We start from the raw sequence: 26,899 nt of genomic DNA, 5'->3' as shown, positions 1-26,899 counted from the left end.
TCAACAAATTCTATCAGACTGAAACTCTTTTCTCGCATTCGCGCACTGTCATCGATTCTCTAGAGTTCTTGACTTACTCAAGTCATTGCAGTCACGAGAAGTTTTGCTATTTCTATCAAATAGACTTTTAATGCGGATTTTGGTGATTGCAGCTCTGACACAATTACTTGACACATTTACTCGACTCTTTCGTACAATTAGCTTGTTAAATATAGAACCACTTGAAGTTGCCTTGATTGGAATGTTGTTTCAAATAAATAATCAATTTTAAATCAATTATTTTTACATGCAACAAAATTTAGTGAATTAAAGTTCAGTCTCCTTTTAATTAGCAATATTTACAAATTTTGCGCATAATAAAACAAAAGTGGTTATTAATTGAAGCATCTTTTATAATGAGTTATTTATATTTACAATGCACTAATTATTTATTATTTAAAAAAGCATTATTTATTATTAAATTAACTATTTTTGAATTTTTTGATGTTACAATAAAATACCAATATTATAATTATTGTATTGTGTAAAATGCAATATTTTAATATATTTAGGCATTATTTAAATTACGAAGGATAATTTATTTTAAGTTTATTATTTTTAATTATTTATTATTTGTATACATAAATTAATTAGTTAAATTAGTTATACATAAATATTATTATGTATAACTAAGCATTTATTATTTTTATTGAATTAATTCTTGCCTCAAAAATAAATTTCAGCATTCCCAAATTTTTGCTTGCTAAGCGCCATCTATGTATTTCAACTGCAACTATGGAAATATTGTCAGTGTGTACCTACGAAACTGTGCAAAATCCGCACACCATATTAGTGCAAAAGAATTACAATAGATGGAGCTATGCAATATATAGTATTTGAAATGAGCAATGTTGAAGGTCTAGTGGATGGTATCTTTTTAGGGAGTTGCTAAGGAAGTTGTTGGCAAGGAGGTTGATGTATCTGTCTATGGGCTTTGATTAATATAGAAATATCCTAATGAGAAGGAACTCCTATCTTTTCGAGAAATTTCTGTGGTTGAGTGGAATAAATCAGCATTGGAATTTCCTCTTAGTGCTTAGGTTTGGAATTTCTGTATGACGTTATAGCTGAATTAGGGAGCTGGAATATGTAATATGAATATACAATAATGTTTCTGTTTGTTGTGTCCTTATTTAAAACTTAAATTTTATTCTATTTTTATAATGACAAAATAAATTACAAATTGTTTATTATTTATTATTCATATGTTATATTTAACAACAATAATCATATAATAATAAAAAGTTAAATCAATTCAATTTTTAAATTAATTTAAATTTAAATTGGATGCCGTTAAAAGTATGCAAATCCACTGTTCATATTAGTGTATAGAATATTCATTTATATATCAATGGACCCTTCTTCTGTATTTCAGAAATATTGCTTAGCAATTCTGACATCTGTTATCGAAAAAAAAGAAAACCTTCTGCTTTGCATTTCCACTTGAGAGAGGTCTTTGCAATAACATTGAAAATCAAATTTTCGCCAAGAGTTTCGAGTTTTTCTGCTGCATTCAGTGAAAACCACAACAAAACAGCTGCATCAAGAATTCTGCTTAGCCAGCAAACGCTTGAAATGTTATAAATGCTGAACAGTCGTGGCAAGTGCTGAGCATTTCGAGCCAAGTTGACATCATGACAGACCACAGAGAATTTCTAGCAGCCGCAATTATTTTATTGTTGGGTAAGTCCCCACTAGAATAAGTCGATCTCAGCAATGGGATTTTAATGATTTTGTTATACTCTTCAGCCATGCGACATTGCATTGCCGTTCCCTATGGCTCGCCTGGCAACGAGATTGACGGCGATGGCAGCTACCAGGGCACGGGAGGCAGCTCCGCCAGTGGACGAGCCGTCGACTACCATACAGTCGTGGGCCACTTTAAGGACTTCTTCATGTATCTGCCAGTGATGATGACCACATTGAAGGAGACCATGTCCGGTTTTCCCAAGTTTGCCGAGGGCATGCGCATCCTGACCTCGGGCAAGGGCCGTGTGGACGGCGAGGACTGCAAGTGCAACCAGAACAGTTTGGCAATTGGATCCAGTGCTGAGGTATTGGACAATAGCAGCCGATTTGGTTAGGACCGCGCTGGGAGCAGTGACTGTGTATATAGCTTGTGTAAATATGAATATGAATACCTAGTGCCAAGTAAAATAAATTAGTGTAATTTTTAACTTAACCTAACATATATTTAAGCACGTAAAAGATTTCATCATAAATGAGAAATACAATTAATATAAATTAAAGAAAAGTAAAAATAAATATTTGAAAATATTTAATATAGCACTAGAGGACAAATAGAGAGAGAGAGAGAAACCAGATAGATAGTCATATACGAAAGATAAAGATAGACATAGACACCAGTATAACTAGATAATTAGTAAGAGTCAGAGTGGGTGAGTGGGCATGAAGGGAATATAGATCAGTAGAGTTAGATACAGAGATATGGTTCGATAGAGTGAGAGTAAGAGAGTATAAAAGAGACAGAGGGAGACAGTGAGAGAGAGAGAGAGAGAGGGAGGGCGAGAGAGCAGCAGACTGAACTATGGTTCGAGAGTGAAAGTGAGCGAGAGAGTATTAATGTTTATTTGAGGTAGAGAGAGGAAGTGAGAGTCAGCAAGTGTGCGTGAGAGCACGGTGTAATATACAAGGTATGATATACATTAAGTGTGAGAGAGAGGGAGATAAAGAGAAAGAGAGAGTAAGAGATAATAATCTGGTGAGGGTAGAATTGATTAGTTAGTCGATCATTAAATTAGTAGATGAGTTGGTGGATCTGTAAGGCAGACAGTTGAGTGATAAGTTAATTACTCCATCAGTGATTCACTAAGCCGGCTAGCCAATCAATTAGGTTCAGCGCATACTTTGCTCATTAAACATTGATTTAAATTTCATTTAAATATGTTTGACAACTTTCTTCGTTAATTTCCTCTAACGATTATTTCATTCCGTCTGTCCACTAAACTGTAATTGTGGCATATTACGCATATGGCCGCGGTTATGAGGCACTTGAATAACTGTAAACTTGACCCACAGGACTCGCAATGTCCTTGAGCGTAAGCAAGTCATAAGAAAGTCTGTTCTGGTAATCCTATATTAACTATTAGGCAATCATCCGTCCTGATTGGACTTGAACTATATTTGTATTTTCTTAAGCAGGCAATAGTCGCCAGCGACGTTTCATTAGCCCAGTCAGCTCGCCCGGCAGAGAATGGAAATCGTAATCAAAACTTACAATCTGCATCGGGGCGGGCAGTCGCAACTGGTTTGGTTGTTGGTGTCCTGTCATATTTACACTTGTCATTATTGTTAATTGTGTTTGTTGTGGGTCAGGCACACATGCGGGCCATATTTACACATATTCGCCGGGTGCCAGCTGCATGGAAATTCAAGTTTTAGTAACGCTCGGGTCTCTGTGTCTAACGGTCGGTTGTGAAATCGAAAAAGGAAAATTCATTGGCAACTGTACTTCGGGGCCAGTATGCGAAAGCGAAAAAAGTTTCTCAGATACTAGAGCAGCTAACAGTTATTTAGATTAGTCGAGTCTAGTCTGAGTCTAGTCTGAGTCTAGGTCTAGATCCAGATGGCCACAGGCATCGAGCTGATGGTGGCTGCCGCGCTGTGCCTGGCCTGTCCGCCGATGAATAATACGCTGCCTGAGGAACTAATACTACTGGACGAGTTCGGCAGCGTGGTGACAGATGTGCCCCTCGATGTGCACGCGGAGAACGTGGGTTTGGATGAAGAGACGCCCATGGAAACGCTCGAGGTGTTGCGCAACAAGCGGGAGAAACTGCGCAACATGAAGGCCTGGATCAATGGCCGGCATCTGCGCATAGCCACGCTCGAGGACTACCCTCTGAGCTACACCGAAGTGCTAGAGAATGGCACTCGGGTGGGTCATGGCGTCTCCTTCCAGATCATCGAGTTCCTTCAAGAGAAATTCAACTTCACCTACGAAGTGGTTGTGCCCCAAGACAACATACTTGGTTCGAAAGTCGATTTGGATCGCAGTCTCATTGAAATGCTCAACAATAGCGTGAGTTTCTCTTACACTCTTAATCTGGCATTCCAAATATCCCTCTCTCTCCCTCTCTCTCTCTCTTGGAAGACAGGAGGTGGATATAGCTGCTGCCTTCATACCCTCTCTTTCGGAGCAGCGCAGCTTTGTCTTCTACTCCACAACGACTCTGGATGAGGGCGAGTGGATCATGGTGATGCGAAGACCGCGAGAGTCGGCCGGGGGTTCTGGCTTGCTGGCGCCATTCGAATTTTATGTCTGGATACTCATTTTCGTCTCCCTGCTGGCCGTCGGACCCATCATCTATATGCTCATCATAGTCCGAAATCGCCTCACAGGCGATACAAAGCAGCAGCCGTACTCCCTGGGCCACTGCGCCTGGTTCGTCTACGGCGCACTCATGAAGCAGGGCAGCACCCTCTCCCCCATCGCAGGTGAGCCAGCAATTAACCTAAATGCAGCGATAGCCATCTGCAATTTGAACTGCATTTGGCCCGTGAGCTGCGCTCGGTTCACTGGACATGCAATCGCCGAGTTTGTCGATTCAATTATCATTTATATATACATATATAACATACATATACTACATATATGTTTAATCGCAGACTCGACACGCCTCCTCTTTGCGACTTGGTGGATTTTTATTACGATTTTAACCTCTTTTTACACGGCCAATTTGACGGCGTTTTTGACCCTCTCGAAATTCACTCTGCCCTACAACACGGTCAACGATATTCTAACGAAGAACAAACATTTTGTTTCCATGAGGGGAGGAGCCATTGAGTATGCCATTCGCACTGTAAGTTCTTCTACATAAACAGATACAGATTCAGATACAGATACAGATACAGATACAGATACAGATACAGATACAGATACAGATACAGATACAGATACAGATACAGATACAGATACAGATACAGATACAGATACAGATACAGATACAGATACAGATACAGATACAGATACAGATACAGATACAGATACAGATACAGATACAGATACAGATACAGATACAGATACAGATACAGATACAGATACAGATACAGATACAGATACAGATACAGATACAGATACAGATACAGATACAGATACAGATACAGATACAGATACAGATACAGATACAGATACAGATACAGATACAGATACAGATACAGATACAGATACAGATACAGATACAGATACAGATACAGATACAGATACAGATACAGATACAGATACAGATACAGATACAGATACAGATACAGATACAGATACAGATACAGATACAGATACAGATACAGATACAGATACAGATACAGATACAGATACAGATACAGATACAATACAGATACAGATACAGATACAGATACAGATACAGATACAGATACAGATACAGATACAGATACAGATACAGATACAGATACAGATAATAAATATTCTTCTTTCATTTAGACGAATGAATCCCTATACTTGCTAAATCGAATGATTCAGAACAATTATGCCGTGTTCACGGAGACCTCGAATGATACGTACAATCTGCAGAACTACGTGGAGCGGAACGGATATGTGTTCGTGCGCGATCGACCTGCGATTAATATAATGCTGTATAGGGATTACCTGTACCGTAAGTCGGTCAGCTTTAACGATGAGAAAGTGCACTGTCCGTTCGCCATGGCCAAGGAGCCGTTTTTGAAGAAGAAGCGAACCTTTGCCTATCCCATTGGCTCGAACCTCAGCGAGCTTTTCGACCCCGAGTAAGTTAAGCAGTTAATTGTTGATATCAAATGCTAAGCAATTACTTTTGTTAGACTTCTCAATCTGGTAGAGTCTGGCATCATCAAGCATCTGTCGGCCCGGGAGTTGCCCAGCGCTGAGATTTGCCCACAGGATTTGGGCAGCACGGAGCGGCAGTTGAGGAACGGAGATCTGATGATGACCTACTATATAATGCTGGCCGGCTTTGCCACCTCCTTGGTCGTCTTTACCACAGAGCTGCTGTTCCGCTACATCAATGCCCGCCACGAGGCCAACAAGTGGGCGCGGCACGGCATCGGTCGCTCGCCCAACGGGCAGTCCGTCAAGCCGTCCAGGTGGCTGCGCGGCCTGCGACGGTTGCACAGTGGCGATAAGCAGCTGCTGGGCTCGTCCACACATGCCCAGAATGTGACGCCACCGCCTCCGTATCAGAGCATCTTCAATCATGGCGGGGAGCACCAGTGGCATCAGGCGGGCAAGGGGCACGGCCTGGTTCTGGGTGGCAACCAGAACGGAGTGCGACGCATGATTAATGGCCGGGACTACATTGTCTTTCGCAATGCGAATGGCCAGAGCCAACTGGTGCCAGTCCGGTCGCCATCGGCAGCTCTGTTCCAGTACACCTACACGGAGTAGCCAAGCTGAGAGGATGAGGATGAGAGAATAGGAAGATGAAGAAGAGACGACTTTTTCTAGCAAACGAACACAATTTGATGCACTTCATCACAATCACAATTAGCTCGAATGCATAGACGTAGACAATGTTTTGGTCCAGTTTTAACAGTCCTCTAGATAGATTTAAGATACATACTACATATGTGCGAGGTGTGCTTAAAGAGTACAGAGAAGTTCAGGTAATTACCTTTCAGCACAGCTCGTAGATTAAGAGAGTTACAGAAACTTTGACGTCTTTTGTGGGAGAAGACTAAATATAAAAGTAGAAGCGAAAGAAGTAGGTCTTATATGGAAAATGTAGGAACTAAATGATAGATACGAATTATGACTTAAGGCCTGGATAAAGGAGAACGAACCTACTGTCTATATATTTGAATAAAATAAAAAATATATTGATAGTTCCTTTTTAGTTCAATAGACAGACAGAAAAAGAAATAATCTGATTGCCTGGAAGTGGTGAGAGAGAGAAAGAGAGAGAGAGTGAGAGAGAGAAAGTGGGAGGGCGATGAGTAGGGAGAGACTATGAAGTACCCCTTACTTGGTATATATTCAATTTCGTTGTTAAGATACCAAATCTGATGGCATGGATTTAAATCAGAGAAAAATTCTTTGCCAATTTCTATATCTTATATAAAGAATTCAGTTCGATTTGAAAATAGATTATCAAAGTTTCCATAACTTCATTATTTAGCAAACAATCATGAATATACGAATAATTCCTATGTAGAATTTCCCTTTATAAATTTGCCTTAATCGGTCCCGACTAGTCACAAAGAACATCAAGGTTTCTATAGCTTTATTAATTAACAACAATTATTGAATGCATATTTATATAATCTCTAAAAATCAATCACAATAAATTTCTAGTTGTTTTGTGAGCAATTGTGACCTCGCATTGTGTCTAGTCGAAGGTGCCATGCGCATTGAAGGTGTAGGCGGCGGAGTGCATATCCAGGCTGCTGTGCGAGGAGTCGGAGCTGATGGAGGGCGCGCGAGTCGAGCCGGCTGAGGAGCTGCCCGACGATGAGCCGCTGGAGGAGCTGACCCAGGCATGGCCACTGCGTCGACGTCGCTGGCGCACCAGGCCCAGCACAGAGCCGGCAACAGGTGTGCTGGACGTGGAGGATTGGCGTTGATAGCGTGTCGAGTCCAGTGTGACGAAAGCTGACGCAGCTCGTCGAGTTGCAGCATTATTGTTGTTGTTGTTGTTCTGTGGAGCAGTTGCTGGCCTTGGGGCAGACTCCGAGTCGCTGGAGAATGAACTGTGGTTGTCGTCTGGCTCAGCGCTCAGTGCCTCTGGCGGATCCTCATTAATGGATTGCCCATCGAGGATCTGCAGCGTGGCCACGCTGCGTCTCAGCATGTCGCGATACAGCGGCAAACGGCACACGGGATTGCCACTGAGCTCCACTTCCGTGAGCTGCGGGCACAGACCCAGAAACGAGAGCAGGCCCAGTTCGCTGATGCGATTGTTGCGCGCCTGCAGCATCTGCAGCTGGCTCAGCTCCGTCAAGGGACCCACGCGCTGTATCATGTTGCCATCGGCGATCAGGACTCTTAGATTGGGCACGCCGCTGGTGCCATCGAAGCTATTCAGGCCACAATTGCTGATGTTCAGATGGGTGAGCTGCGTCAGGCCGTAGCCCAGGTCGCGCAGAGAGCTCAGCACGCTGCCGCTGAGATCCAGTTGCTGCAGACGTGGCAGGAAGAGCGAGAGCCTGGACAGGCTCACCGAATAGGAAATGACACGCAGGCGGACCGTTTCCACCTGCTCCAGATCTGTACGTTGTGTGACGCGACGCTGGAAATATGGAAGGATTGGAATCTGGGATAACGATGGATTGGAGTCAACACACTTACCAGGAGCTCATCAAGCGTTGGCTCCGGCAGTTGTGGCGGCAGCACCACTGGCAGCAAATGCACGAACGCCGGAAAGTGTTCGGTCTCCTCCACAATGGGCTCATCCCGGTCGAAGGAGTTGCGGCGCTCCAATAGGCGACGGTTTTGTCGCTCCACTTGCAGCTGCTGCTGGTGCTGTTGCTGCTGTCGCGCCTCTGCCGTGGGGGGACGCAGCTGGGCGAGTGCAGCGGGGCCTGGCAGTAGTGGAGCCAGCAGCAGTGGCACCTCCGGCTGCAGTGAGTGCTCCGGAGAGGACTCCGAGTACTCGGCGGGAGCTTCAAGCACAGGCATTTGCGTTGTCTCTTGTCTAATGCGCAGTTTTTGCCTGAGCCTTAACCGGTTGCGTCTTTAGCTGGTTTTGTTATTGACATAACAAGTGCGCAGTTGCCCGAGGCAACGCATCACGGCCAGGGTTGCCAGCCTGTCAGAAAGGAGGGGTATTTGCTTTGACTCGAGCATTTTGTTGTGGCTTTTTAAAAGGACATTTGTGAACTCAGCAGGGAATTGTAAAAGAGCAACTATTTTATTAGTTTGTTTATTTATTTTTTTGTATTTTGTTAGTAAAGCTTGATATTATTTTTGTTTAAATATTTTTAAAAATTTATTTTATTTTATTTTACTTGGTTATTTATTATATTTTATTTATTTATTTATTTAATTTATTTAATTCTACATAGAAGAGCAAATTGCAAAATTTGTATTACTAAGATTTAGTATTACTGGATACTCTTTACAAATTTTCAGCTATGGAATTGATTGAATGCAGATATGATATACTATAACCCTTTCCCTTATAACGTTATACGTAAGATGCCTTTAAATAATAGCCAACTGTTTGCATTTATTTATAAGCATGGGTATTTATTGATTAAAGCTTCTATTCATAAATTATATTGAGATATTTTTAATATGGGCAAATAACGTTCGAAAGGCTGCTAAATGAAGAAGTTACGCTATGCGACAAGCAATGCATTAATACTCCATAGCTCCCACTTAGCCCTCTCAACATTTTGGCTAATGTGGTAACTGACGTCAAGACGTGACGTCACGGTCATGACGTGTGCTCAATGTCGGTTTGCATTGAGCGCGAGAGCCAAAGGGAAAAAGACTAATATACGGTAAGAGCCAAGGAGCGAGCGAGAGAGTGAGAGAGAGAGGGCACAGGGGCGAGGGCAGAGAGTGAGCGAGCTTAGTGCGACAGTTCAAGTGCCAAGCGCCTTTTGGCATTTCAGGGACCATTAGCTGTGAGGCCTTTGCGCTGGCGAATCGCGTTTCGCGCTTTTGTTTTTGCTTTGCGTGTCTGATGCAGCCAGACGACGCCTCTGCACGCTTTACGATAATAAAATTTGCCTGACGCCTTCGGAATGGCAGCGCTGCGTACGAATGGAAGAGAGAGAGAGAGAGAGGGGAGCTTTTGCCGGCTTTTGTGCTGGCGCTCGCTCGTGTCTGGTTTCTTTGTTGTTTTGATTTCGAGAGCTTTCTCGATTGACGTCATCAACATGATGTACAGGCTGAAAGCTGCGCAGTAGCTTGAGCCAAGCTGAGACGCTTCCACGCATTTATCGATTCAGCCGAGCGCAAGGCAGTGCCAGCGAGTGTGTGACAATGACAGCAAAGCAGCAAGCCAGACAGAGACAGAGCGATCGAGAGAGTGTGGGTAAGCGAAATGTCGCAAAAACTACGACAGCTGCTTACTGTAAATCAATTCCTGTGGTTGGGGCAATGGCAGAGAGAGGCTTAAGTAGTCGAGTAGCTTTGCTATTATTATTAGTGGAAAATATATACCGAATAATATAATGTATTTTGGCTGTATATAATGTCATATTTAATGTAATAAATTTAATAAAAGTAACGTCTATTAAGTTTCTCTCAGTGTAGCCAGTTAGCAAGCTCGCAAATGTTTTGGGGCAAGGTGCTGCTAAAAACAAAAATCCCCCACCTTTGCCAACACTGGCGGGTGCCTATAAATAGAATTTGTCAATAATGCCTGCACACACGCACACACAGGCACACGCAGAGTCTGTATGTGTGTGTGGGCGTTAATGCTAGCCACGCACAGCTACTGACGTCATTGTGCAAAGCTTTCGCCTTGCCTGCGCTCGTTACTACGTTTCAGGAAGCAGGACACAAACAACAAGCCACCACCGAATGGGAGTCAGGCCAGCGCCAGGGCATTTCGTTTTGGGCCATTTTGCATTGCTGTTTCGGCCAGGCCAAGTCAGTCGCTTAGCAGCCGCGAACGCGAGCAAAACACACGGTTCTCAGGTCTCCACCGGGCGACCTTCGTTGAGAAGCCACAAAATAGAATTGTTTAAAGTGAATTTACAAAATTTATTCGCAGCGAAAGCCTCAAGCAATATTTAAATATTTAAGCCTTGATCGAAGCAGTTGCTAACTAATTGTGTACAGGAAATTACTAACTTGAAGGCTAAGCACAGCACAGCTGTGTGTGGGTCCCCGTGTGTGTGTGTGTGTGAGTGTGACTGTGTGCGGTGCGCGGGTGTAGCTGCAGCAAGTGCATGCGACGTTTTTGCTGCATAATAATTTGGGTCAAAGCGAAAAGCTGCAGCTTCGCAACTTTGACTGCTCGAAAGTTCAATACGCATCCTGCTGGACGAATCCACCTGTTATGAGGGCACGCCGTAGCTCATGGAACACAGCAGCCGTTGCAGCAACAACAACAACAACAGCAGCAACTAGGGATATAGAGGAAATCGCCTAAGATAATTGAATTGACAGTTCGAGATTTGAGCTAACACACACAATGGAGGCGACTCAGCCCAAGGTGCATCGTCAGCACCAGCGACAGCGACGCACAGAGGCGCGACAGCGGCGCTTGGAGCGGGAGGCAGCCGCAGCGGCCAATACGCCGCCCGATCTGGAGCTGGAAGTAACGGAGGCCGTGCTGGAGACACTCGAGAGCTGTGCGGCGGCACTCAATGATACAGCATCGACGACAACAACAACTACAACAGCCACAACAATAGCGGGTCGCATCAGTGCGCAGAGCTCGGCGGACAGCATCGAAATGGTGGGATCGCCCAGTCAAACCTCCCAGCAGACGGTGGTACTGGTGAACGGCCATGCACCGCCATCGCAGGACACGCTGGAGGAGAGCGCCTCCCTTGGCGCCGATGAGCCGATGGGCGCAGCAGCGGTAGCGGCAGACGCTGGTGCAGCTGAAGGCGAGGCCACCACGCACCTGGAGTCGCCCACACAGCCAACGAAACAGAGCGACGGCAGTCGCAACTCTTCCGGTGATGCAATGAGTCTCCGGGAGACACTGCGTCAGCTGCCGGCCACACATGGACATCGGTCGCGGCGCACCCACTCGCCGCAGTCGCCGGCGCTACGCTCCCTGGAAGTGGACTCGTCCTTCCATCGCGGCATTCTGGGCTACATTGATCGTGAGCTCAAGCAGAGCTCGCCCACGCCCTCGGCACTGAGCATGGGCGCGGGCAGCAGCGGGGGAGGTGGCGGCGTGGGCGGCGGTGCCTCGCGCAAGCAGCAATCGCTGTCGGATCCTCAGGCTAGTCCCGCCCAGCGTTCGCTGCGCTCGCGGAACAGCTTCGACAAGAGTCCGCGGCGGAAGCGCAGCAAGTCGGAGTCCCGCAGGAGGCGGGAACGGAAGCTCATAGCCGCTGGGGAGATGGAGGTGCGCCAGGCCAACGAGACGCTGATGCGCTACCTCAAGCAGTGCTCCGATATGCATGATGCGTCGCTGTCGGGCGAGCTGGAGATTGATCAGAGCCTGGAGGAGCGACGAGTGCATCGGAAGACGAAATCGCAGCGCGACAAGCGGGGCCAGCTCATCAGTAAGTATCAGACTCTGCACCCGCTCCTGCTCCTGTTCCTGTAACTCCTCCTCCTACTCCCACCCAGATTGCCAAATTGTATTCCATTGAGAAAAAGCTCTTCACACAACCCACAACAAATACGATTCTGCGCAGTTGCAATGCTCATCCCTCTCACCCACTCTCTCTCTCTTCCACTCTCTCTATCTCGCTCTTTCACTGTTATCTGCAGGCAAGCTTTACTCAGCTGGTGGGCTATCGTCCATATTGAAGGAGCTGGCGGATGACATTGCGCCCGCCGAGGGCGAGGAGATCTACAATCCATTCACTCCGGTCGTCTCGCCCACGGACGATACGCCCGCGCACATCGACAAAATGTTTCTGCAGACGTCATCGGGCTATCGACCAGTGGAGCAGAGCTACTACAAGCGTTCCTTTGTGGGTGCCGCACGCGGCGCAGCTGGCACCAGCAGCAGCTGCATTGGCATCGATGGCATCTCCGCAGCGGAGCTGGGCGGCGCTGGACGTCTCTTTCGCTCGAGCGGCGGCGGCTCGGCCAGCGGACGCGGCAGCTACGGCGACACACACTGTCTGCTGGATGCCAACCTAAATCGGTGGGTTAATCCGGGTGGCGACACCCGCGTGGGCGTCTATTATTATGCTCTTTTGTCTGTTGCGTGTATCTAATCCGGCGGTTACACGCTATTTATATCCGCCCTCAGACTGATGTAGTACAAACGCACACAAACACACACATACACACACAGGCACAAACACATTTAATTTGAACCAATGGATTTCCAATGAAAATTTGGTTGCTATTCATGCTTATCTTGTCTCTCGTCCCTTGCGTGTTTATTTTAGTCCCAAGACTTGGTTCTAAGAAAAGCTTAGCCGTCGAGCTCTTTTGTGTGCACGAATTGCGCAAGGAGCCTTGAGCCGAGTTCGTGGTCAGATGTTTTAGCTGGCATTGAAAGGCATTCAAATTGATTTCCAGAAGAACTAGTTAACTTACATATTGGACAAAGACTTAATCCAAGATGAATGTAAAATTATTACTAAGTCTTTGGGCAGTTTGATGGAATACAATTTGAAATGAGACCAGGGATTATTTTATGTCTATTTTTGATATCATCATAAAGTGTGGAATTCATGATATTCAAATTTGATATCTTAAGAACAGAATTAATGAGATATAACGGGCAAATCCACTTACAAGACATAGTCTTAAAATATAATTCGTAGTATATTCTTAGATCGACTGTTGCAGCACGAAAATTAAGTCTTGAGATGAGCAAATATTTATTTAGGTACATGTTAGCTATATTGGCGATCAGTTCTTTTTACCTAAATACGTTCTTTCAACTTATCCTTGGGTGAGCTTAACTAAAGTTGTCCTAGAACTCCAATATATTATTAGATCTTAACACTTCAGTCTAGTGTTTTTAATGGGCTCACAGGTAATTTTTTCTGCAATAAAAGAAACTTTGTTGGAAGTAATAATTAGTTAACATTTTGATAAGTTGAGTCTCAATTTAATATTCTACAAATCTAGTTTATAACTGAACTTAAAATGACAAAGAAAAACTTGTTAATTTTTTTTTTTTTTTTTTTTTTTTTTACAAATTTTGTGATTGCTATATTTTCTGTGTGTTTTTTTAAATTTTATTTTATTTATTTTTAATTTGAATTTTAATATTTAGCTCCTAAACTTAGGACAGTATGCCAGTATAGAGTGAATAAATAATATTTAATTTATAATTCATATATTTTATGATTATATTACTATTATGCGCGCATAAAAAACATGCCATTAATATAATGAATATAGGATATTGGATAGGATAGGATAATGAACATAGGATATTTTATTTATGCAATATAATTATTTTAAAATTTATTTACAACAATATTTAATACATATACAGACTAAATTATTAATAAATTGCTTTACTATTCTGCAGCAATGGCATCTCGAGCAACATCCAACTTGCCTGTGTTATTCAACGAATTTGGCTGCTCATTTCGAACATATGCCATGGGCTGCTAGCTGGTCTAGCCTTGGCCCATCTGCTCTTTGTGATGAGTAGCCATCCCACGGATTGGGCAAAGGTCATCAATAGCATGGGTCTTGCGGGCGAGACCACAGCAGCAGCAGCAGCAGCAGCAGCAGCAACAACAACAACAACACCAACAGCCCAAATGTCAAAGTTGGGCATAGAACTGACCAATTCTGTTAAGGGAACGGACTCTGGAGCGGGCTCAGCGGCGGGAGCGACGACGTCGACAGCGAATAGCGAAGCCATTGCATTGATTAGCGACTATGCGGGATTTGCTGATATCTATCTGAATACGTTCTATTGTCTGGCCATAATTTGCCTGGTTTCTGTATTCGATCGGTGAGTGAATATGTCAGATATACATACATAATCATATATATAGATTTCGATTTCAATTCTTATCAATCATCACAATTAGTCCATTTGCCAAGTGTCCAGGGCTGGCCTTCGACAGCAGCGCTCTATTTATAGAAAATGAAAGTCAAATTCATTTACTTCGAGTGCTTCTGGGCGGTGAGGTTTGGTGTGCGTGTTAGCCAAGTGCTGTTGCTGTTGTTGGTGTGTGTTTGGGTGCCCCAAGAACACATTGACCTCAAAGCGCACGGGACTGGCCCCAAGGTGGAAACCCTTCAAGCGACCCGCACATTTCATTGAAAAAACATGCACGCACGCACACACACACACTCACACACATACACACACACAAGCCTACACAAATAGAGATGGCTGCCACCTCCTGTCAAGAGCATATGAATAGTAGGCAGGCACTAAATTCTGGGCCAGACCTCGCCTCGCCTCGCCACGCCTCCTCCTCTTTAACTGAAGTGTGACGCGTGGGCGCCTCATGTTGCGTCAATATTGCCACTTGGGCGCTGAAAAGTATGCTATACTTAATTTTGAATTGCAAATTTTCAAGTGCTTCGCTTTGTTTGGTTTCGTGGCTGCTGTCAGCTGTTGTCCGTTGCCTGTTGTCCGTTGTCTGTTGTCCGTTGTCTGCCGTCTGTTGCTGCAATCATTTTTACTATGCTCGCTGCGTAGTCAATTTCATCATCTGCAGAAAACACAAAAAGCACTACATATATATATGTATATATATATATATACATTTTAATGCTCTTAAACTTTGCTCTTTTTGCGCTACCCACACACAGGGAACACGCGCTGCTCGCTCGCTGCACTCTTGACCTTTAAAGTCAGCGAATGCTTGATTGTCTCTCTGTGTGTGTGTGTGTGTGTATGTGGGTCTGTGGGTGAATTTTTTGGTAGACCGAGCAACACTGAAATTGTCTGCTTTTGTCTGTTTCGGCTTGGGTTTCTGTTTTCGGTTTTCGGTTTTGGCTTTGGCTTTGGCTTTGGCTTTGGCTCCACTGTCATTGCCCACTGCCATTCGACACTCTCGCTGTGCCCCAGCTCTCTGGCAGTGAAAGTGTAAAAGTCAGTCTGACATTTCGCCTCGTTATCCTGTGTCCCGTGATTTATGTGATGCTGGCGTCTTTTGCAAATGTCATTGGTGTATTGCCTGACTTTGCCTTTTCCATTCCATCGGCATCCTGTGCAGCTTTTGACCTTTTCCGTCTCCGAGTTACAGCTATATGCATACACATAGGAGATTACGCTATTTGCTAGTTCACTTGAGCTCTTAATTTAATTAATATATATGCCGGAAAACTGAATAAATGCCAGTGGGATATGCTACTGCTGACCCAGTGCAGACATAAGCAAAGTGGACGAGCTTACTGGAGCAGCAGTGGCTTACATTGATAGATATACTGGAGCAGCAGTTGCTTACTTTGATAGATATTTATGTAGTATACTCTGCTTCTCGTTTAAAGTTTTTAGAAAAAAGTCAACTTGAGTGTGGGCAAAGTAGCTTTATAAAGTATATGTGCTGTTAGCTTGGGGCAAGAGCTAAGTTAATCTAGTCATTCGCTTAGTTGATGTTGATGGAAGAGTATGACATTCTGTTTTTCTTTTATTCTAATATGAGTATTATTTAATAACACATTTATTTAAGTATCGTTGGTCTTTTTAGCATTGTTCAGCATATATTAAGTTTGTCGATCATCTATAATTTCTATTGCTATAGGTATATAGCCAATCTAATATATATTTTGATTGCAAAAAAGTGAAATACTTTAGGCAAAAATACCAGAAGTTAGCATTATATAGAATGCCCGAATAATTGAAAGCATTTTAATTTGAATTTGCATTTATTACGGCTTGGGATGTTACATTGATTGCTGATTCATGTGACATTTCATTAATTTTATTAATATAAAACTAAGACTGATTGATTTAAAGATATTTTTATTTATTTGATTAATCTAAAATTATGTATAGTTTAAGAATTAAGCAATGGCAGTTGGGGCTTAACTTGACTTGACTTGACTCGGCTAGTTAAGGACCTATCTTCAAAGCTGGTTGAAAATTGTGGAAGATTTAGTCTTTTCTGCTTTAACTATGAACACATTGTTGCATATTCTTGATGTAGTCTGGAATATTATTATATTAAATTTCTAATAGTGTTTATTTTATAAAAAATATACATATGTATCATAATTATAAATTGATCACCAGGCTGAGTAGGGGAATATCTGCAACATAAAATTATAATTCGATTTTTACTTATATATAATAAATTATATTGATTCATAAATTTAATATTCTTAGCACTGGCTTTCACAATTTGTTTTAAGCACGAGCAATTTTTGCTGTCGTGTTGTTCGCTATTATATATGTACATATACATTTACATATATATTATATAGTCAATTTATAAGCCCTTCAGAGCTGTCGATGCACGCAAAGCATGAGTATTTAAACGAGAATTGATTGTAATCTGACGAAGTTGTTGCTAAGAGCGAGCAAGCAGAAATAGTTGTTAGGCTCTCTGATAGTACTTATGTATATAGCCAAAATATATATTTACTCGTATATAGACATATATTCAATTTAAAGAGCTGTCGAGGCTTGAACCTTTGCATTAATATCACGATAGTTGGTTTTTTTATTTATGCTCGATCTACGATCGCATGATCAAGCCGAAGCTCCGTGGGAACGAACACGAAGGCAAAGATCTCTTCAGTATATAAATCTCTTACAAAGCTAGCCAGCCAGCCAGCCAACTCTTGCTGATCTCTACAGAGTGTATATTCAGAGCTCTGAGAATGTTGCTGTAAAGTGAACAGCTAGACAGTCGTTGCCCGAAGCCAATATGCTCTCTAAAATTCACTCATTAACACTGCAATGAATACCTCCTCCATATACCAACCATATGCACGCAACTAATATGAATTTCTACATTTCAGCATGGACATATGTCGCTGGAGCTTCTCGAATGCCAGCGAGCTAATATCATTCCGATGGCTGATCATCACAATGCTGTACTTCGCAACAATAATCCTAACTATCTGCTCCGACTCCATCGACGAGAAGCTCTATCTGATCAATAATAATGCCAACATAACGCTAACACAACAGGAGTTGGTATGTCTTGGAATTTCCAATTGAATCCGATATCTAATTCTAATTGAATCTCTTATCGCAGCTAAGCAACAGTGTGCAGAGTGTTTGGAGTAGTCTGTCGGTGACGCGAAGCATTGCAGCCATATCGGGCTGGATAATGATAGGCCTGACGCCCCAGGAGGATATGCTGTACGAGCATCTGGTTGATCTAACCAAATATCAGTTGACAAATAATTGAACTTAAGTGCGAAAATATAAACTATTGTGTATATAAATAGTATATATATGAATATATGTATGTAGTGAGAACCTTTAACTAAGTAGTTGCTGTTGTTTAGTAATTGGCTTTTTATATTGTATAACCGAAATGAGTTTGCTAAACACGGCTATTCGAAACAATAATGCATAGAACTTATATACCTAGAACAATTGACGACATCACGAGAAACCCAAAATGAAATTAAGCTTTAAAATATAAATATAAAACAATTGTGAATAAACCATCTGCAATTGCAATTGCAATTGGATGCCCTTCACTGGCCGCTAGAACCGAAGTTTAGTTTGTTAAGTCTATTTGAATTAGTAGAATGCCCGAAATATGGACACCATACTTACTACTAGACGTGGAAGAACTATACCAAGCACTAGCATTATATATGTACATACATATGCATGTATGTATGTATGTATGTGTGTGTATTTATAACGAGGTAGATATATAATATTATGCATTCTTATACACCATATACAAAATATATATATATTAATATGTATTCATAATTTAAGTAAACATATCGACTATAGTGAACAAATTTAATAAATATATAAACGTTGTCATCGTTGTGGCAGTTTAACAAAAGGCTTCTTAGCATTAAGTAAAGTACGTACTACAGTTGGTATCCGCTATATGCAACCAAAAGCAATAAAACTTATCAAACGTAAGCTGATGTACATATATATAGTTTGTTCATTTGTTTAGCATTCGATCTGTTCACTGTGTTATATAGCTTCGTTAATCCAAATAATAAAAACTGAAAATTGAAATTTGTTTCCTTTTTCGTTGTCGATATTTTTGTAAGCTCGAACACCAAGTCAGATTAGTCTGTACATGATTAGATATCGCAGATTTGTGTAGTTCAAATTCATACTCGATGTGTATATAGTTTTATATGTATTTCCGTTACTAGCGATATCCACTGTAGTCAATCCAACGTTTGATAAGTGCAATGAAATTTGTAAAGCGTTAATTACATACATAAAACAAATGTATATAGTATAAGTGAACTATATTTATACATATATGCGACTATTTCAAGTTATATACACATACATATATATAAACGAATTGTATAAAAATGTTCGAATTAATTACTCATTCTATATGAAATATTCAATTTGCGTTCCAACAAGCGAAATTCCTATGTTAATATTTTGTTTGTCAATTTTTCAAGCATCACTGTATTGCTCTCTATATATACAAATATGTATATATTTACTTTTTTTAAATATTATATGAAAACAACAATGATATATATGAATATAGAAAATGGATATGGACAAACGAGCTAATGAAACAAACAAAGCAAACGACAAACAGGCAAATATTTATTGTAAAATTGTATATAAAATATAAATGCAAATAAAAAAAAATTGTAAAAAAAAAAACAAACAGAAATGCAGAAAAAAAAAGAAATAATTTTGTTATTGAACTTAATAGTCAGTTGGGAATTTAAAGAAAGCAATATATGTATTTAGATGGAAAATACCAGCCGATGCGTGTTTAGGAATATTGTTCTTCTTATGGCGCCACAGCTCATTATAATGACATTGATAGTATCGTAGATTGTCATCTAAAGACTGCAACGACACCTGAAAAGGCTCCACTTCGAAACTTGTAGTCTTAGATTAGGCTGTACTTTATAAGTCCAGCCCTGTAATATTAATTTGATATCTTTTTTGACTACTTTCTATTGAGTTTTTTCTTAGTTTTACAATTCTCCTATATCTGACTCTTCCCAATACTAAATATTAATTTTTCTATTCGGTTGCAGCTTCGCATTGCATTCAAAATCAAAATTATATATCAAATATTTCAATATATCAAATATTGTATATCTATTTATCTGTATAAATTATGTATATGTTCAAAAATAGAAAAATTAACGTTAGAAATCGTCAAATATTCTTTTAATTCGAGCTTTGACTTAGGGCTACATCGATTTATTTATTTACCTGTGCTAAGTCAAGTTCTTCTCTTGAAGCTTATATGACGTTGTTTCCATTAACTCATTCGTTATTTCTCTTCCTTCCTCTCTTACTTTTGCTACATGCATACGTCGAATATAATTCAGTTTCTGTACCTATTATCCATTATGCATAAAAAGCGGAATTTCCAAGGCTTTTTCTTTTGTTAAAGGCAATCTCACAGGCAGGAAATATGTGACCTAGTATTTTTGATCCCGAAGGACAGTGGAGTCGATTTAGATTCTATCGTCAGTTTTAATGGCTGTCTTTCATTTTGTGTGATAATATGGCAATGAGGTAGACCAAGGTTACTTGCATATAATCTAATTTCATATATGAAATCTCAGTAATTTGATTAAATTAAGAGATAATTACCCTGAGTTATGTTTATTGCTTCGCAATTTTTATTTGAACAATTTTATGTTCATATACACTGGCAGACAGTTGTCAAATTAGATCAAGAATATATCCTTCAAGGAATATTTATCCTTTATTGCCATTATATATACAGAATATAATAAATATTTATATAACAGAATAAATAATAAACCAACAAAAATTCAAAATGATAAACTCAACTAAATAAAAGTCAAATAATTAGTTGATAATATAAAAAATTAACTGATAAAAATTAAAAAAAAAAAAATAGATAATGAAAATTAAATAATTTATGAAGAATAATATGTACAATAAATACAAATCAACAATATTATTTTGTATGCTCGCATAAATTACTTTATACATGCAAGTATATATGTATTTATATGTATATGTGTAGCTTCCTCAATGGCTGGCATGCTCGAGAGCATTAGTTCTCCTGGTCGCCTTTAGTTGCTTTTGTTGACTCATTATGCTCATTAAGAAATTCAATTAGCGCCTTAATTGCAGCAAGTGCTTAATGATGATAATGCGTTTACCTCGCCAGCCGCAAACTGAGTCCTAGCTCCAGTTCCCCCTTTCCTCAGCTGACCCAACCATTGCTGCAGCCTCCCGCCTCCCCGCCTCCCGCCTCCTGCTAAACGATGACTCTTAGCACTTTGTTGCCAGACATACTTACGCGTATATAGACTCGATTCAACATCATTAACATATTAACTAGATGGACTTAAAAGAAACTTGGCCCGCAGCTGATTGTGCGAAAAAAAGAACAACAGCATAAATAAGGAAAAACAGAAATAATAAAAAAGGTGCCTTGATATATTTAAGCACATATATAATGTAGGGCTTAGAGCTCTGGCCAGCGTCCATCGCTCAGTCTCTGCCTTTTATGCTGATTTATGCATTTCATATAACTTAGACGCTCGTTTTGGCTAACAAGCAAAAAGTTTTGCCTGGCCGCAACTTTTGCCGGCGCATCACAAGAAAAATGTGTTTAAAATGAAAACTGCTCGAGAGTTGTTTATGCAAATTGGATAAATGCCACTTGGCGCACATGTTACACGAGAAATTAGATCGGCAAACTCAATTTTTGGGCTAATTAATATTTTTGCCGTTTGCTGCACAATTTGCATATCAAAAGATTGCGCATACGCCCCATGTGCTGGCCGCCGAGGCGGCGAGGAGCTCGAATTAAATAGAATTAAATAGAAATTAACTTAAGTACAAAGTTAAATATTTAAATTGGAAATCTACACTATGCAGCAAGAGTCAGGGCATCCCATTTTTACAGCTTTGCTTTTGCTTTGCATCCATTTGGCGCCTCATTAAAACTGTTTACGATGCCAAGGACAGAGCTGGGGGACACAGCGGAGTGGGCCCGTCGCTATGATCCCACACGTACTCCAGCGTTTTATTATTGAAGGTATTGCGGGTGAAGTATGCCCCTTAATTGCCAATTTTGGCATTAGATTGTCTTCTTTATTGGTTTGACCCGCTAAATCATATTACACTCTTTGTTTTACAGTATAATAAAATGTTACACTTTTTATGATCAAAAGTCGAATAATGTTTATGTAGAATTCAGTGCTAACAAAAAAGTAATTGCAATGCGTTCGACTCTGCAAAAATAGCAAGAAGTTATAGCAGTTGGTCAAGAATCAGCGGAGTTTCTAGACTAAGATAGTTTTTTTGATTAATGGTTGGGTTGTTTTTTTCGGATAAAATAAATACTTATAAGCATAGGAATGGGTTACGACAAGTCTAAAATAGTTTCCTTTCATTTATGGTTTAGTTATTTTTTGTTTAAGATAAAATATATATATGAATGGGAACATAACAAAAAAGAGTTCCTAGCAAAATACAAAACATAAAATAAAACAAATATAAATAAAAAATAAATAAATAAATAAAGTAAAATGGAATAAAATAAAATAAATAAAAAAAATTGGTATTTCAAATTGTTCCTAGCCAAATTGACCTGCACTGTAACAAGAGAGATAGAGAACAGGGAGTACAAATAAAAAGCAGTCTTAGTTCTAGCCCGAACTGTATCAAAAGGAATAATATATTAATTTGGAGTAGCTACTAGCTGACTACGACTAAAAATGGCTAGACACTATTTACTAGGGGCCTCGGCTTGATCAAAAATGATTAATAATTCGAGGTTTGTATCAAAAATTTTTTAGTTGTAAGCAGCGCTTAAAAAACTAATAAGTCCAATTAAAAACTTTTATATCGTTTGACCTTAATGACTAACCAGAATAGTCTTAAGAGCTTCTGTATCAGTTAATGACAAATCGAACTCCCCATAAGCATTGCAACACCTTAAAATTCGCTCACCGAATTACTGCCTTTACGTTTTCTACCTTTCCTGCATATTCTAATCAGTCAAATTTTTAATTCTTATAAGAAGAAAAACAGCCATGGATCCAAAAAATAATTGAGTGAGTAGAGCTTCTTATATGTAGATTTAAATTAAATTCGGAAAGTTTGGCTACGCTCGAATCTGAATACAACATTTTTTAAATTTTGTTAACCGCCTTAAAAACGGATAATATTTTCTTATATTTTAACAAAATGCATATACATATATAAATAAACTATTTGAATCATTTGAAGTGGGAATTAAATATATTTTTAGCAAGAAAACAACCATTTACACTAATGTAGGAATGGTTTATGGTTTATGGTTTGTTTTTTTTTTTTTTTTTTTTTTTGTTTTTTTGTTTTTTTTATGGAGAATTATGATTTAGTTCAAGTTTTCCTGTGAATAGTTTATAATATTGTTGGAATGATGTATGGTTTATGGTTGTGGTTATGGAAACCAAGATAATTTTTAAACAGAATTGCGCCTCAGCTAAAAGTTTTGCTTTCAATAGTTTCCAAACCATCTGTCAAGCCAGCTCAACAGCTTGACATAAACAACCACAGCCACATGACTGTGGAGAGTATCTAAAAATAATACCTAAATAGGTTTTATTTGCCATGACAAATTCAGAGAACTCCAGCAATATGTTTGCCATAATATTTTGTTTTGCTGCGTATTATTTATTCATTAGATTATAATTGGAATTCAAAGAAATTGAGTATTTATATCCAAATGCTGATGCATCTGCCTATTTATGCTAACGTTAGCTGAACAAACATCCTCTCTAATTGCTCTCAGCAAGGAAGCCTAACTAGGCTGCTTTATGGCCAGAGCTGTAGCCAGGAACAATATAGATTCTTGTAATTAGGTTAAACACACACGTGGCACAAATTGCTATTCTTTTGAGGGTGTCTGTGTGAGTGTGGATGTGTGTGTGTGTGTGTGGCTGGACTTGAGATGAAACGCTGTGAAAATTAGGTGAGAAAAATGAAATAAAAGAAGCAGCGACTGGCGAATGAAATAAAAACGTCACGTAATTTGCACATTTAGCCGCATGACAGCGAAAAAATTACGCCGTATAACAGGACACGCAAAAAAAGTAAGCTACACACAATATGGGTGGTATGTTAGTGTGTGTGTGTGTGTGTACAGTGTCTAAATTGCAATTACATAGCCAGGCAGTAAGGCAGTGAGGCAGTCAGGCAGTCAGGCTGGCACTCGAGTGAGCAACTGTCAACGCTTGGCTGGCCGGACATCTGAGCATATGGCAAGGATAATTATCCTGTTGCTTTCTGGCAAAGTCTCATGCAGCTCGGTTTTCATTTGCTACGCTCAGCCCAGCTTGGTCGCCCCACTTCAGGCTGATGTTTATCGATGTACTTGCGCAGCTAGCTGCCATAAGCTGTTGACTTCTTCATTTCGCAGTTGCGTAAGTGCAAAGAGTTGATTAAATAATAAAAATGATGTGGCATAAATGTAAAGGGTGCTTGAGCAGGAGATGGAAATGATGATGTTAAATATTTATATTATGCAATCGGTTTATCATTACAGTTTGTCCACTTAATAAATGGTCTCCTCTGTTGCTTTAAATGTTATTTAATTACAATTACAATTTTTTGTTCATTTTGATTTGTGCAATTTGAATTAATACAAAGTACTCTTCGTTAATATGTTATATTTATTTTAAACAGGTTTTTCATCGAAATAATTAATTAAAACATGAAGTCTGTCAATTAATTTGCACATCATCGAAATATTGACGTCAAATATGCAGCTAAAAGGCCACAAATAAAATATTTGCTATGCAGGCTTAAATAAATATTTGTTGCAATATTAATTTCCACTTTATTAAAGAGTATTCAAGTGTGTGTGGGCTGGCATAGTGCAAACAGCAACATTAAATAAATATAAAAAATATGAAAAACTTGCGGCCTGGAACTTTTAATTAAGCAAGGAGTTTGTCCGGCCAACGAGCAGCGCCCCGAGTGTCCACACAAAATGAACAAATAAGCGTATAAATAATGGCGTAACGGCAGGCTCACAATACCATATTGAGGATGTAGCAGGAAGCGGGGCTGGCTGGGAGGGACCGGCCCACAGAGTGAGAAATATGAGCGGTAGCTGCGAGCTACTACATTGGCCACACTGGCGACTCAAAGTTGCACTCGGTGCTGGGAGCTGGCCAAAATGGCTAGCTTCAAGTTTCAGTGCCCTTAAAATGCCATGCAGGCCATTCTCTATGTGTGTGTGTGTGTGGATGTGTTAGTGTGTTTGTATGTGTGTGTGTGTGTGATTGTTTGTGTTTTTGGTCAAATATGACACTTGTTTAACCACACACACACACACTCAAGCAGAGCTCAACGGGCATCTTTGGCGCCATAGACCCACGCTGCGTATACGTAATATTGAAAGGACAGTAAGTAGTCCGCGGGGGTCATTAGCCCAGTTGTTGGCATAAATACCTGGGATATCACAGCTGCAATAGCGTCCTCAACATAAAATCATTTATGAGTTGAATGCTGCGGTCCATTGGCCGAGCGCGATAAGCAGTCGCTTTATTGTTTTCGCTGGCTAGCGCAACAAGACTCTGGAAATTTACGAGCCAGTGCCATAAATATGGGGAAGGACTTGACGCCTAAAAGTGGACGCAAAGTGCAAATGCTTTCTTTGTTGCATACGCACAAAGACGCACGAGGCAAGAGGCAAGTTGAAATATGAAAGAGGAAGAGGAAGAAATAATGAAAGAAAAGCTTTGGCTGTCTGCTAAACCATAAAAATGAGCGGAGCAAAAGTGCAAAAATGGCTCGCTAAGAGGCCAAAGGTTATTGTTGGCTCGGGCTTATAGCAAGCGGCACTTAGCTAACTGTAAGTCCTGCTCCCAAGGGCATGTTGGGCAAGAAACCGTCAGATTTCTTCGAGGAAATTATTTATGCTACAATCGGTCGCTTAAAATGATGATGCAACCTATTTCAAAAATGAATCTTTGTTGTTTGTTATAATTTGATTGCTTTATTTTTTATTTTAATGGTATTTTCATTTATTTTCTATTTATTTGTTGTTTTTTTATGGTTTTTTTTTCTTGCTTATGTATTTTTTCGTTGGATTATTTGCATATTAATTGAAGTTATTCATATTATAAACTGCACAGTGGTCATATATGATGCATTTGGTAAACAGAATTATAATACATTTATATTTATGTTGTTATATATTTTGTGCCTTCATTCCAGTAAACATTGGAGTGAACAAAATAAAAGCAAATAAGAATACAAATTATTGGCAACTAGAAAGAGCAAAACAATTGAAAATAATTTAAATTGTTTCAATTACCGATATCATTCGTAGATCATAAGATTCGTAAGAAAGGCAGCCATTATATATAGGAAACAAAATAATCATAACAAAGTGAATAATTCTGGTCTTGTCTAAAGCTTTGCTAGTTCAGTAGCCCCAGACTCTTCAGGGTGCACTGTTCGGTATCTCAGGACAATCACCTTACCATAAAGGTGATTCGCTACGAATCATTGTATTTCGATTTCTGAAGTTCAATTATATATGCCATAAGACAATTAAAATACACGAAAAACTTGTCGGGCAGAGTTTTTATTCGAATAAAACATGTCAATAATTTGCAAGCGTTGCTTTTGTTTAATTTTATCTATAATGAGCTGTCAAACCAAGCAAAAAAAAAAAAAAAAAAAAGCAACTGTCAGAAGTTGTCAATGTAAGTGAAATGCTTCGTTATTAGCTGAAAAACCTGTCGAATTGACCCACAGGCACGTGTTGCCATACAGTTCACAATATAATTCGCAGTCAATTTTCGCAATATTATTTGATTATACAGAATTACGTGAGCTGTTGTAATTTTTTTTACACTTAGCTCTTAAAATATGGGAGCTTAGAGCCCGGCGAGGCTACTTTAATATTATATTACATATAAAGCCATACAAAATCAAATTTCCCAATAAGAGCTGGGTAATTGTATTGACAAGGGTTTGGAGCAAATGTGAGCTGTGAATATTTGATACCCTTTTCTGAAGAGGCTGAAGAGTAAAGGAAAATGAATGGCACTAGAAACTATGTAATTATAAGGAAACCTGTACTCATATTCCATTCAGGCACTCAAAATCCATTTTAATTTCGTCTTCTTTCTCCTATAAATGTTTTGCCACAGGGTATAGGGTATAGAATGGCAATAACGCACGAGTACTCGTTC

General features: G+C 40.0%; 4 protein-coding genes across 4 annotated transcripts; 3 read left to right on the top strand and 1 right to left on the bottom strand.

Annotated features, from left to right (window-relative positions):
* Positions 1 to 1,585: 1,585 nt before the first annotated feature.
* LOC108612835 (uncharacterized) lies at positions 1,586 to 2,316 on the top strand. Its single transcript, XM_018005856.2, has 2 exons — positions 1,586 to 1,722; positions 1,789 to 2,316. The coding sequence occupies exons 1-2, from the start codon at positions 1,674 to 1,676 to the stop codon at positions 2,121 to 2,123; spliced, it is 384 nt and encodes a 127-aa protein (XP_017861345.1). The 5' UTR covers positions 1,586 to 1,673; the 3' UTR covers positions 2,124 to 2,316.
* Positions 2,317 to 2,951: 635 nt separating this feature from the next.
* Ir76b (Ionotropic receptor 76b) lies at positions 2,952 to 7,357 on the top strand. Its single transcript, XM_018009022.2, has 6 exons — positions 2,952 to 3,127; positions 3,202 to 4,081; positions 4,158 to 4,497; positions 4,669 to 4,862; positions 5,498 to 5,799; positions 5,854 to 7,357. Exons 2-6 carry the CDS (start codon positions 3,626 to 3,628, stop codon positions 6,434 to 6,436), a joined length of 1,875 nt encoding a protein of 624 aa, XP_017864511.1. The 5' UTR covers positions 2,952 to 3,127; positions 3,202 to 3,625; the 3' UTR covers positions 6,437 to 7,357.
* Positions 7,257 to 9,009, bottom strand: LOC108612777 (uncharacterized). The gene is made up of 2 exons (XM_018005776.2): positions 8,336 to 9,009; positions 7,257 to 8,276 (listed from the first exon to the last, which is right to left on the bottom strand). The coding sequence occupies exons 1-2, from the start codon at positions 8,663 to 8,665 to the stop codon at positions 7,377 to 7,379; spliced, it is 1,230 nt and encodes a 409-aa protein (XP_017861265.1). The 5' UTR covers positions 8,666 to 9,009; the 3' UTR covers positions 7,257 to 7,376.
* Positions 9,010 to 9,624: 615 nt separating this feature from the next.
* Positions 9,625 to 19,295, top strand: LOC108614449 (uncharacterized). Its single transcript, XM_018008579.2, has 5 exons — positions 9,625 to 12,189; positions 12,401 to 12,782; positions 14,133 to 14,567; positions 17,537 to 17,714; positions 17,776 to 19,295. Exons 1-5 carry the CDS (start codon positions 11,139 to 11,141, stop codon positions 17,929 to 17,931), a joined length of 2,202 nt encoding a protein of 733 aa, XP_017864068.1. The 5' UTR covers positions 9,625 to 11,138; the 3' UTR covers positions 17,932 to 19,295.
* The last annotated feature ends 7,604 nt before the right edge of the window (positions 19,296 to 26,899 follow it).

The sequence above is a fragment of the Drosophila arizonae genome, chromosome 4 (genome assembly GCF_054131065.1).
Source record: "Drosophila arizonae isolate 15081-1271.41 chromosome 4, UAZ_ARI_1.0, whole genome shotgun sequence".
NCBI classification, from domain to species: domain Eukaryota; kingdom Metazoa; phylum Arthropoda; class Insecta; order Diptera; family Drosophilidae; genus Drosophila; species Drosophila arizonae.
This window is presented reverse-complemented; position numbering and strand designations above follow the sequence as displayed.

Bases quoted from the DNA above. Each gene is read 5' to 3' on its own strand.
- LOC108612777 (XM_018005776.2), bottom strand. From the start codon at position 8,665: ATGCCTGTGCTTGAAGCTCCCGCCGAGTACTCGGAGTCCTCTCCGGAG. The intron at 8,277-8,335 runs GTAAGTGTGTTG...CCATATTTCCAG, and splicing joins CAACGCTTGATGAGCTCCTG to CGTCGCGTCACACAACGTAC.
- Ir76b (XM_018009022.2), top strand. From the start codon at position 3,626: ATGGCCACAGGCATCGAGCTGATGGTGGCTGCCGCGCTGTGCCTGGCC. The intron at 4,498-4,668 runs GTGAGCCAGCAA...GTTTAATCGCAG, and splicing joins CACCCTCTCCCCCATCGCAG to ACTCGACACGCCTCCTCTTT. The intron at 4,863-5,497 runs GTAAGTTCTTCT...TCTTTCATTTAG, and splicing joins TTGAGTATGCCATTCGCACT to ACGAATGAATCCCTATACTT.
- LOC108614449 (XM_018008579.2), top strand. From the start codon at position 11,139: ATGGAGGCGACTCAGCCCAAGGTGCATCGTCAGCACCAGCGACAGCGA. The intron at 12,190-12,400 runs GTAAGTATCAGA...TGTTATCTGCAG, and splicing joins CAAGCGGGGCCAGCTCATCA to GCAAGCTTTACTCAGCTGGT. The intron at 12,783-14,132 runs GTGGGTTAATCC...ACTATTCTGCAG, and splicing joins CTGGATGCCAACCTAAATCG to CAATGGCATCTCGAGCAACA.
- LOC108612835 (XM_018005856.2), top strand. From the start codon at position 1,674: ATGACAGACCACAGAGAATTTCTAGCAGCCGCAATTATTTTATTGTTG. The intron at 1,723-1,788 runs GTAAGTCCCCAC...TATACTCTTCAG, and splicing joins CGCAATTATTTTATTGTTGG to CCATGCGACATTGCATTGCC.